Source organism: Rhinatrema bivittatum, chromosome 9, assembly GCF_901001135.1.
Source record: "Rhinatrema bivittatum chromosome 9, aRhiBiv1.1, whole genome shotgun sequence".
Taxonomy (NCBI): Eukaryota; Metazoa; Chordata; class Amphibia; order Gymnophiona; family Rhinatrematidae; genus Rhinatrema; species Rhinatrema bivittatum.
The window spans coordinates 120,136,353-120,149,268 of NC_042623.1; the positions used below are offsets into that span (position 1 = coordinate 120,136,353).

The 12,916-nt window shown below is 42.0% G+C and overlaps 1 protein-coding gene across 3 annotated transcripts in view; it reads left to right on the top strand.

Moving 5' to 3' along the window:
* The window catches only part of SLCO1A2 (solute carrier organic anion transporter family member 1A2), a 147,125-nt gene that overhangs the window by 98,164 nt on the left and 36,045 nt on the right, over positions 1–12,916 (top strand). For all 3 annotated transcript variants that reach the window (XM_029616551.1, XM_029616550.1, XM_029616549.1), the window contains exons 8-10: positions 518–751; positions 2,947–3,111; positions 8,797–8,992. In XM_029616551.1, coding sequence (XP_029472411.1) covers positions 518–751; positions 2,947–3,111; positions 8,797–8,992 — 595 coding nt within the window. The remainder of the gene's footprint in view (positions 1–517; positions 752–2,946; positions 3,112–8,796; positions 8,993–12,916) is intronic.

Here is a 12,916-nt window from a genome sequence, read left to right on the forward strand (position 1 = left end):
CTTGAAGAGCCAAGTTTTTAGATCCTGTTTGGATTTCTTTTTCTCTGATGTTAGTCTCAGTGGACTAGGTAGTCAGTTCCAAAGTTTGGGGCCAGCAATAGAAAACAGGCGATCTCTGATTTGGGTAAGATGAGTAGAATCGATGGAAGGTATTGGAAGAATGCCTTTATTTTGGGATCTTAAGACCTTGTTGGATTATAGAGTTGTATTGAAATTTCGGGAGGAGATGAATCAATTTTATTGATGATATTGAAGATAATTGATAAAACTTTGTATTGGATTCGAAAACTAACTTGAAGCCAATGAAGATCTATCAGGATGGGAGTGATATGATCACATTTTCTAGTTCCGTTAGAATTCTGGCAGAAGCATTTTGGAGACGTTGAAGAGGTTTAATTAAGTTAGCATTAAGGCCTAGAAATAATGAATTGCACTAATGTCTTCTAATCTTTAGACCATACTTCTTTAACTTTTATTAAAATGCTAAATAACAAATCAAATGTATTTCTTTTTTTAGAGAACATCATGCTAAGTCTCATCGATGCACGTTGGGTTGGTGCTTGGTGGCTTGGCTATTTGATATGTGGAGCAGTGAACTTTTTTGCTGCAATTCCTTTCTGTTTCCTGCCAAAATCCCTTCCCAAAGAAGGTCAGGAAGATGAAAAAGAGTTATCAGTTGAAACTTCTAAAAACCTGTTGAGAGATACAGATAAAAACCAATGCCAAAATAGCAAACAGAGAATCACAGAAGGTAAGTCAGAAAAAAACAGTATTTTAGCATATGGAAAGAATTTAAAGTGTTGAGAAACACTGATTATTTGACACATATTTAGGATCTTTCATTTTCAGTTTTTATTTCATTTTTTTCCTGGGAATTTCAATATTATAACAAAAGTAATCAGTGGAAAGATGATTTTGTTGTATCACACAGGAAAAAAATCAGTGTAAAAATAATATTTTTCACTCATTTATTTTAACATTGAAATTCCCAGGAAAAATAAAATAAAAACTGAAAATGAAGATCCCTAACTATGGGCTACATTTTTCATTCTGCGGCACACACTATCACCTCCATAGCGCCCCTGCAAAAGGGGTAGTTATTTCTGGCGCTACTGCCGGCGATAATGTGTAAAACGTTATTGTCCACAGCGCAACTGGGCCCAAAATTTTTATAAACCCTGCCCTAGTCCCTCTCCTTTCCCTCATTTAAATTTTATTGGCGCGATGCGGTCATTATCGCATGCGTCAAATTATTATACACGCGATAATGGCCCATCGCGTTTTGAAAAATGACCCTTCATATTTCTTCAGATATTTCAACGTTGTACGATTTTTCTTTAGGGAGAAGGATAAAAACGTGTTCAGTTTTTTTTGGCTCTCTTCTTCCTTCCCTCCCCAGGCTTGATTCCTCAGTTTGCTCTCTTTTATCCCTTCCCCAGGCTTGAAACCCCTCCCCCCAGCTTATTCCTCAGGCTTGACCCATTCCTATTTCTCTCTCTCTCTCTCTTCCATCCCTACTGAGATTTGACCCCTGCTACCTTCTCTGTCTTGACCTGCGCAGGAAAAGAAGATGGTACCAGCTGCCTTCTAGCCTGCACAGTCAAGTTTCCTCTTCCAGTTTGTGCAGGCCTCTTCCAGTTTTGGTTCAATCTCTTCTTCTGGCCCAGAACTATTGTTACTGCCTTCCTCCTCTCTGTCTCTATACAGGTTGACACTACCCTGTCCCTCCTGCTCTGGCCCAAAGCTTCTCTTCGGCCATGTAGACCATTGCTTCAGCCCCCTCTGGGTCTTCTCTTGCCCTTGGAAGGCCCAAATGTCCTTGCCAGCTGCCCCTTCCCACAGCCCCACCCCTGCCTCTCTCAGCCTCTCTGTTGGCCTTACAATGGCAGGTGTGGAAGCAGGAAGGAAAAAAATGCTGCTCGAATCCACCTCTGCACTGTTTATTGGGAGTGGTTTAAAACTACTTGCAGACTTGCGCTCCACAGAAGGTATCTTCAGTGTCTATAGCTAGGTGGCCTAATCAACCTTCTCCATTCTTCTGACCATGTTTGGACCAGCTGATCACTGTTTGCAAGTTCTGCACTGGTGACCCTGATGCTATGTTGACTCCACTGTAGCCCCCTCCCCACCAAGAATGCCGTCCTAAGCAATTACACAGTAGGTAAACCTGGTAGTGCTGGGCCTATAGGAGAGGAAGAAGAGAGAGATATAGGGTAGGTAACACAGAAAAACAGGCGGTGGGAAGACGTCCTACAAAACAGTTAAACAGTTTGGCAAACCAGATCACCGTAAAGGGTAGTTTTTGAGAAAAGCTAAATCTGTGCAGGATAAGGAAGAATGAATGAAAGCAACAATCATCTCTATGCACTGTATATCAATATTCCTCTGTGAGAGAACCCTGCCCTCCGCACCCCTGAGCTGAAATCTTTTGTAAGCTTCTTGCTGCCATGCTTATCTCCATAGACAGCATGCATAAGAAATGTTTTGTAAAATGTTTTAATTCAACCCTGTGCTTTTTACAGAGTAAAAAGCAAATTATTTGAGAACCTTATCACCTCCATCTCCATACTGCCAACATTCAATCACAAGCACCTGTATATAATTCCTTACTGATTTATTTTTATATTGAATTTTTTATATTGTTGCTATTGTTTCCCCTCTTCTTACATTTCCTTCCTCCACTATCTTTTTTTTAATCTCTAATATTATAACCATCTATTTGATGCCATATTATATAACTAGTTATTTTGTTTAATGTAACATCTACTCCTTCTTTTCCTCCTTCTTCCTCTCTATCATTCTTTGTAAACTGATGTGATGTACATATGAACTTCAGTATATAAAAGCTTTAAATAAATAAATAAATAAATTTAGATGTATTTGTAAAACAATGATATGAGCAGCACAAATTTATAAGAAGTCATGGATTGTTTGCTTTCTTTTTAGATTTTTTGCCATTTCTAAGAAGTCTTTCCCATAATTCTATTTATATGCTTTTTCTGTGCATAACTGTGCTACAGTTTAATGCCTTTGTTGGCATGATAACATTTATGCCAAAATATATTGAAGTACAGTATGGAAAATCTGCCTCAGAAGCCATCTTTCTAATAGGTATGTATTTGTAGAAATTAATTTATTTCTATCTTTCTTTAACCCAGAATATCAGATTCCTGCTTCTACAATTGTATTTATCTTGTATTGCACTGGGATCTTCCCATCATAATTGTGTTTTTAATTTGTCATTTCTGATATTCATAGATAATGTACAAAACTTTTCTTCATAAAATTGAATACCAGTGAAAATTAGCTTTCCATCATTGTAAAAAAAAATGTGTGCAGTTTCTACTTTTGCATATTTTTTCATTATAAAATTAAGTAGCAACATTTTGATAAGAAATAACAAAATATATAAATATCTGTACCCTTCAGAAATGCTGTATCCTTTGGGGCTGCGTCAATATGGTTGTGCCCTCTTCATACTAATATAACAGGGGTACAATGTAAGAAGGACAAAAGTACGCGCGCGCGTATGTTTTGAAGATCTACCTCTTTGTGTAGCCTGTCAGTCAGGAGCGGGGTAAGAGAGTCTGAAGTTATTTTTAAAGAAAAGAAAGTTGTTTTGCCAAGGGCCTGGTTTACAAAGGGTCTGTGACTGGAAAAAGTAAAAGCAGCAGTGTTCTCTTGCCATGAGATGGCTGCATCTGCCTCCTGTGACACAGAGGGTGAGAGCCAACTGTCACATGGGGGGGGCATTTCCTCTGCCTCTCGTGGCTGTCGATGTCTCAGGGGAGGGCCAGCGGAGCAAGCGCCATGTTGCTGCAGCAGCAGAGGAGAGGCTCCGGAAAGCAGCAGCGAGCCTTTGGTAAGCTCCTGCCACGTAAAAACAAGTGTGGCCGGGCCCAGTGCTGTTGTGGTGGTGACATCATTACCTTGCAACCCTTTAAAAGGGCCAGGTTACAGCAAATAAAGGAAAAAAAAAATAAATAAAGAAAATAAGAATAAGGACATGGGGGGGGCTCAATATGCTAGAGATGTGAATCGTGTGATCGATCGTCTTAACAATCGATTTCGGCTGGGAGGGGGAGGGAATCGGATCATCGCCGTTTGGGTTTTTTAAATATCGTGAAAATCGTGTAAATCGAAAACCGGCACACTAAAACATCCCTAAAACCCACCCTGACCCTTTAAAATAAATCCCCACCCTCCCGAACCCCCCCCCCCCAAATGCCTTAAATTACCTGGGGTCCAGTGGGGGGGAGGGCGGGAAAACCGGCACACTAAAACAACCCTAAAACCCACCCCGACCCTTTAAAATAAATCCCCCACCCTCCCAAACCCCCCCAAAATGCCTTAAATTACCTGGGGTCCAGAGGAAGGGTCCCGGTGTGATCTTTTACTCTCGGACCTCCGGTGCTTGTAGAAATGGCGCCGGCGCTACCTTTGCCTTGTCATATGACAGGTCAAAGGTAGCGCCGGCGCCATTTTGTTTTTTGGCCCCCGAGGTCAGGAGCGTAGGAGATCGCTCCCGGACCCCCGCTGGACCCCCAGGAACTTTTGGCCAGCTTGGGGGGGCCTCCTGACCTCCACAAGACTTGCCAAAAGTCCAGCGGGGGTACGGGAACGACTTCCTGCATGCGAATCGTTTTTCCATACGGAAAAACGATTCACGGCAGGAGATCGCTCCCGGACCCCCGCTGGACCCCCAGGGACTTTTGGCCAGCTTGGGGGGGGCCTCCTGACCATTTTGCGCCGCCATTTTGCGCAAAATGGTGCCGGCCGTAGACAACATGATTCGACTGCAGGAGGTCGTTCCGGACCCCCGCTGGACTTTTGGCAAGTCTTGTGGGGGTCAGGAGGCCCCCCCAAGCTGGCCAAAAGTCCCTGGGGGTCCAGGAGCGATCTCCTGCCGCGAATTGTTTTTCCGTACGGAAAAACCAAAGGTAGCGCCGGCGCCATTTCTACAAGCATCGGAGGTCCAAGAGTAAAAGATCACACCGGGACCCTTCCTCTGGACCCCAGGTAATTTAAGGCATTTTGGGGGGGTTCGGGAGGGTGGGGGATTTATTTTAAAGGGTCGGGGTGGGTTTTAGGGTTGTTTTAGTGTGCCAGTTTTCCCGCCCTCCCCCTTCCCCTCCCCCTTCCCCCGATTTACGATTTTTTGACGATAAATCGGGGGAATTGTTATTGTATCGCGGCTCTAACGATTTTTGACGATTTAAAATATATCGGACGATATTTTAAATCGTAAAAAAACGATTCACATCCCTACAATATGCACGTCTTGGCTGTGTGAACCATCACCCCCAGCCTTTCCCCTAGCCTTCCCCAGCATGCACCAGGACAGGGTAAGCAGCATGGCCTTGGGAAAGCTTTGGATTGGAAGGAAAACCCAGAGGTAAGCAGCAATGCCACCTCCAGTAAATAATTTAAATTAAATGATTAGGGGCAAGTTGGTGATGGGTGGCCAGTTCATGCTCCCATAACCTGTACAAGGGTGTTTGGGCACATTTTATGAATCAGTGAAGGCAGGAATCCAATCCATGGTTTACCTACTGTTCATTGTTCTATCCCCCTTCAGCACTCTGACCAGAAGTGAAGGGTTTACCTTGTAATCACAATAGCTCAAGGAGTAGCCTCGTAGCTTATGGGAGTGAAATGTCCAGCATAAAGGGCACCAGGGGAGTAAAGTGACTAGTTCTCTAGGGATTTTTGGGACAGCCCAGTTACTCTGAAAAATGGTACAGGTTAACTAGAAGTTGCGGGCACCTGTGCCATGGAATGGGGAAGGCTGGCGAGTGCAGGAATAAAATCTATGAGAACTTTTACAGGCACTATTTTTGTGACGTCATCAGAGCAAGGATCTACTTTCTGGGGGCAAAGAGCTGCTGAGAAAAAAAACGAAAAAGAAGACAGGTGTGGCCAGACTCCAAGAAAAAAAGAACTTGGAGAATCTAGCCTCCACTAAAGGAGGAACAGCTAGAGAGATTATTATAATATCAGAACCAGTAAATGCCTGAGAAAACTGAAAGAGGACAGGAAGCTTTTGACTGAAAGTTACTCATGGTTCCCTATAGCAAGGGAAGAGGACAAGACAGTTAATTGGACAGGTTTACTATTTATTTTGTACAGTCAGGGAGTAGGTAATTCTGGAAGGAAGGCCTGACACCTGCTGCCAGTGGACCTGCCTCTCAGAGATGCCTGCTGCTTCAGAATCCATTGCTCCTAAGCTTCTACCCGAATGAAGAACCAGAGATAAGTATGCACAATTACACTCAGGAAACATGCACTAGATCTGGCCAGACTAGGAACAAAGAAAAGAAAAACTAAAGAGAATAAGGATACCTACTTCAAGGGTCTCTATATATGGAGAGCCTATAAAGAGAAAAACAGTACACAGAATCATTTTCTTAAAATACAGTTTGGAAGTACTCGCATGGTATCCATAAGAACATAAGATATTGCCATACTGGGTCAGCATCCTGTTTCCAACAATGGCCAATCCAGGCTACAAGTACCTGACAAGTACCCAAAAACTAAGTATATCCTATGCTACTGTTGCTAGTAATAACAGTGGCTATTTTCTAAGTCAACTTGATTAATAGCAGACAATGGACTTCTCCTCCAAGAACTTATCCAAACCTTTTTTAAACCAAGCAACACTAATTGCACTAACCACATCCCCTGGCAACAAATTCCAGAGTTTAATTGTGTGTTGAGTGTAAAAGAACTTTTTCCGATTAGTTTTAAATGTGTCACATGCTAACTTTATGAAGTGCCCCCTAGTCCTTCTATTATCCGAAAGAGTAAATAACTGATTTACATTTACCCATTCTAGACCTCTCATGATTTTAAACACCTCTATCATATCCCCCCTCAGTCGCCTCTTCTCCAAGCTGAACAGCCCTAACCTCTTTAATCTTTCCTCATAGACAATACTTTCCTCAAAGACAATACTTATCTGATTCTTAGTTGGACATGGTATAATGTTCTAAGAGAAAAATAATGTAATTATTAATAGTTTTTCAAGGTATTTTGCATAAAAGAAAAAAGTTTGAAATGGTTGTAATTCCTAATTGTTATCTAAGCATATGTAAGAGTATATAAAAAAAAAACTTTTCTTGAAGTATTGATTAAAATGAAAAATGCTGGTTGAAAGATTTCAAGCAACTATTATATTGTTTATTGCCAGTCTGTTCTTTTTAAAAAAAAGTTTTTATTATTTTCTTTTTCCTAGTACAATAAAACTGTTAAAACTTTCACCGCAGGAATTTTTTATTGCAGTGTTTTTTTTTTTACTAATATTCCTGCATAGAACATCACCTGAAGGGAAAATCATGAATCCCTACCTACCTTCATCCCCCCTTCAGGCTAGGACACCTAAAGTGTGAGGGAGTCCATCCTGAGGCTCCTTTGAAAATTGACAATGCATTTGCACGGGAACATACCAAAAAAAAAAAAAAGGTAGCTTCCGCTGCCAGCACCTTCTATTCTGTGTGGCCCTTGTTGCATCAAGGAGCATCATTACCTTTTGACCACAGAAGTAAACATTTTTATACTTAAAATACAGCCACAAAACCAAGTTTCTATCCATCAAGGAGACAAGCAAGGTTGCTGTGGTTATTCTGTAATCCTGGGAGGATTCCAAATATGCTGATACACCCAGGCTATCCAAACTGAAAATGGTTATCCGATGCCCCTTCTTCCACATTCTTACTATGTACTCCTCATGGGATATAAAAGAATTCCTGAGGGGATAACGGCCTAGTTTGGGGAACATTGAGAAGATGCAAATTCTTAATCTTAGCTGCATTTTCCAAGGCCTCCAATTTAGAATGCAAGACTAAGCTGTCCTTGCTATGAGCCAGACCAATCCCTTGCAGAGAAGATATTTCTGAGCCTATTGCCAAATTGATCTTTCATTTCTCCCAGCCTCTTATCATGTTCTTCTGTCTTGGCTGCTGTAACTTGAGAGAAAACACATAACTGGGAAACAGAGTCAACTAACATGCTCTTAGTCCTGGTAACTACGTCTCAGATATCCTCCAAGGTGATGTCTTTCCTATTAGTCACTGGAATCCCAAATGGCTGATCACCCAGTCCTGAGGGGGAAAAATCTGCTACTGGCAGCAGTACTCCAACCAGAGAAGAGAGGCCCAAATTTACCAGAACAGGATTTACAGTTGGCAAGTTATTTGTCTTGCATGGAGCTGATTTCCTTGGCCAGGATGGTCTGCATGTGTCCCTGGTCCTCTGATAACCACAGTATTGTCAATATCATGGCTGGTGTCTTCCTCTGCCCAGCCTCAGATCCTTCCTGAATTTGCATCAGAGACTCCTAAACCAAAGGGAAGGGGTTTATGGCAGGGGAGGGGTTTGTGTTTCAGAGCTAAGTGAAATCTCCAAATTGGAGGATGCCTCCTTCTGTAGGTTACTCCCTGTGGTGCTAGTCTCCAAAAGCTGATCCTGGATAGCAACTTGTCCATTCAGTGGGCCTCAGGCTGAATTTAAAGGGTAAGCTTGAGGCTTGCATTGACTCTTATGCTTTGCCATGAGAGCCATATAATTTGTTGGGGAAAACCGAATAGCAGTTGGTCCTTGGCTCACTCATCAGCATTTGATTGTGTGGCCATCTTGTACTGTATTTATAACATATATGATAAAGTAGGGAATAAAAATGATTGTATATTCATTGAACTGCTACACTACATTGCTATTCATAATGCAATCAATTTTATATGACGTGTTTTTATATAATCTAACTGAATGTGAATTTTCATCTTTGTTATATCTTTATAGGTGTTTACAATTTGCCTGTAATTTGCATTGGGTATTTTTTGGGAGGCTTATATATGAAAAAATTCAAGGTAACTACTCTACAAGCTGCAAATATTGGATTAGTCACCTCTTTAGTAGAATATCTGATCTTCTTCCTGGCTTATTCAATGGTCTGTACGAATTCTGCAGTAGCTGGTCTGACTGTCTCTTATGAAGGGTATGTCCTATGTTGAGCACCATTTAATACATTTATGGCATGCTTCTTGTTTTAACCGAACAATACATGATATGAATGCAACCAAAGAGTCTCTCTGAATAAAAAGTAAGCCACAATCTTTTATTTTTTTAGTTTACTTCTTCCTGTGTCCTACCATCACAATCTTGGAGTCTTCCAGTCCCAAGAACAATATAATGGCCTGATGTGTAGCTTTAGTAAGGTCATCCATGGTGCAGTGTTCCTTTTGGAACCACCAGAGAAAAAGATGTTCCATGAAGTAGACATTTTGCAAATTTTGGTGGTGGTAGGTCTTAAGCAGGATTTGCAGATTCTGGGAATCTGATGGGGGCTGCAATGTGAAAATGCCAGGTATGCCCCACCCCCTTTAATTTACTACATTTCATTCAAAGTTGATTTTTAAATATCCTATGTTTTGTAAATATTTTTAATATGCTGCTATTGTGCAGTATACATTATAATGAAAGAAAACTGAATTGAATCTGTTAGGATGTTTGCTTTCAGTTACATTTTCCTTAGGAAGGTAGATGCCATCATAGCTACCATGTCATGCCATATACTTCTCGGTTACTTTTACACAGAGCCTCAGCTTATTCATGACCCAATCATATATGCAACTCAAATCTATTTTTTCAATAAATATTAATTATATTATCCATGTCAATTATTTAAAGTAATATGTATGTAGCTCACCTTTAAATTATGGCACATTTGATAGTACTGAAATATTTACTATCTATAGTTGGACAGAGTAGGCAATAGACATTGTAAAGGCTGTTGATATGTTCTGGACTCGTTTCATTCAAATTTGTAAATAAGATTTATATTCACAAGTTATTTGTTGACTTTGGACAATCAAAATATTCAGTTTCTTTGTTACACAAATTTCTAAGCCATGTTTTATATCACAGGAAATCACATTAATATCATTTGTGTGCCTTTCTAGACTGACCCCCACTTAAATTTGTGTAATACATTATTAACATTTTTATATAAGTACATAAGATTTGCCATACTGAGTCACACCAAAGGTCCATCAAGCCCAATATTCTGTTTCCAACAGTGGCAAATCCAGGTCACAAGTACCTGGCAGGATCCCAAGGGTTAGATTCCAAGCTGCTTATCCCAGGGATAAGCAATGGATTTCTGCAACGCCACCTTAATAATGGTTTATGGACTTTACCTCCAGGAACTTGTCCAAACCTTTTTAAACGCAGCTACACTAATAGCTCCAGTGACTATACACCTGATATTGCGTTTCCCGAGGAAGACTGCAGCTGCAAGTGTGACCTGTGTATGTTGAAATTGTTACCAGATAACGTCTTGTTACCCACGGGCAAATGGGTCTAACTGCCATCCAATGTTTCATGTAAATCATTGTATACATGATCATTTGTCCATCCAATTTAAAATATGTTGGAGTGACTAAACAGAAGATCAAGACTAGACTTATTGAGCATAGACGTTGCTTAAATATTGGTAAAATAAAAGTCCCATTGGTTGCTCATATTCTGCATTTTAACCATGATTTCGATGATATTAAATGGACCAGCTTGGAAAAGGTGCTGGCGCATTGGAGAGGAGGAGATCAAATTAAGAAACTTATCCAACAAGAGCAGAGAGGATATTTCAACTCTAAACAGTCATCCCACAAGGCTTGAATAAAGAAATTGAGTGGGGTGTCTTTTTATAGTTCTTTTTCGTAGCCTATCTTACGTGGCATTGCTCTGTCATGTCAACCAACTACGTCATTCATGTTCAAGTGACGTATATCGTACGTGTGCACATAAAGGGCCAGATTTTAAATCACCTACGCTTGTAAAACTTGGAGTTTTACACGCATAGGTGGCCTTATGCATGCCGGGCCAATTTTCAAAGGCCCAGCCACGAACGTAAACCCCCAGGATGTGTGTAAGTCCCAGGGTTTTTGAAAGATATGGGGCAGGGCTAGAGGCGCTCGGCACAGCAGCCATTTGCCAATGTGCTGGGGGATTGCGTGCCGGCAGGGTGCCGGCGTCTGCAACTTGCTCCTGCTCAGAAGCAGGAGCAAAAGGTAGGTTAATGATTTTGAGGGGGTTTAGGATAGGGATAGGGGGAGGGCAGGATAGGGGAAGGAAGGTCAGGCTAGGGGGTTGGGAAGGTCCCTCCAGTCCCCTCCTTAAGTCATGTGCTCCTCCACAGCAGTATCTGCTCACTGCTGACAGTGCCCTCAGAGGAAATGTAAATTGGGGGCAGTGGCAGGGAGGCATAGCTGCAGAAGGGGTATGGAGAACTGCATTGCTCCACCAATGGAATATAAGACTGCTGAGAAGATGGACTGGCAGCACTGGTGGGCCTTTCCTCTTCAGCTACCGCAGCAAGTGAGGCCATCCCCATTACAGCAGAGGGTGAGTATCCCACCTGTTCCCTCAGAAAGGGGAAGCTAATATCTGGTAGTGGCGATGTTACTGGAGTTGCATCGGTATGGGTGGTGTTGGCATGCAAGGAGGAGGAACCATCATGGGCAGGTGGTGAAGCAAGAGGGTAGCAGCACACAGGACAGTTAGAATTGCCGCATGAAGAGACTTAATCCAGTATGGTGGTACAGCAAATGCTTGTGGGAGCTGTATCCATCATGAACTTATTGGATACCAGGGAGCATTCCATAGTGGCAGCAGTTGGCAGGGTGGCAACTGCTGCAGCATTTTCCTTCACACAGCAGTCTGGGTTTGCATTTCCTCATGCATGTCCCATAGCTCCTGATGCATGACCTGAATCTCGTCCTGAACCACATCTTTCAAGCCCTGGATGTCCTGCCTTAGGCCTGTTATCTCTAGCATTAATTTCCAGCATGCATCTTTCAGCTGGAGTCGAGAGCACCTCTTCTTCTCTATCAGAGAAAATGTCTTCCTCGGCTTGCTTGCCTTCCCCCTCTTCTATCGCATGCCACTGGATATCCAGAGTGCATGGCTGGGGTATCAATCAGTTAGGTATCTTCTTCCTCCTCCTCCATGACAGTGTGGCAATGCTCTGCAAATGTGTACTCATCTGTTGGCTTCTCCTCCTCCTCCCTGTCATCTTCAGGGCTTGTGGGCAGCACCCATGAATGATGCTTTGCAAATCTGAGGCCACTGGATCTTGGAGCATCAGAGTGTTGCCTGTCTGTTATCCTGCAAAAAGGAAAAGTGTACATGCTTTCAATATACACTATATGTGGCCTTTTCTTGTCATACTCGATGGATCTTTCTTTTGACCAAGAGAACTCCTTGAGTCCTACTCCACAAACTTTGTATCAAGCATTTGTGTGAGTGAGAAAGCTATCATGAAGCTCTTGTAATGCACCAGCAACCATTGATAGAGAAAGGACTGCCAAATTAGTGTGGTTTTGACTGCTGGCCCTATCAGGCTTGTGCATCATTTCATATTGCCTAAAACATAAATATAGTTATGTAAGGGGGTATGCTTTTTCTGCCCCTTACAAACATGCTGTATGTGGCTTCAGTTGATCTGAGTTCTCTCGGTACAACAGGGGTCTTACTAGACCTTGCCTGTCTGCGATGAGATCAAAGTGTTAGCATGCTAAGGAGCAGCACCACTCCCCACTGGGAGGGATGTTAGGAGAATATAAGAACCTTTGCACTCATGGGTGTGGGGGAGAAGCAAAGAGAGAAATTAAAGATCTAGAGTCTTGCTTGAAGCTGAAGCTATGTTTTCACTGAGTGGCATCATAAAGCTGGTATCTCCACTGTGAAAGCTCAGAGGATAACTGATAAGAAGGGTTCAAGGATAGGATTTTCTAGAAGTGTGTCAAGAGAAAGAGGGTCTTACGAGCTGGGGACAAGTGTACTGTGAAAGTTCACCAGGATCAGAGTGTGATTCAGCTCCAATCAGCCCAAGACGCAAAGAGATAAAGAGAAAAAGATCTTG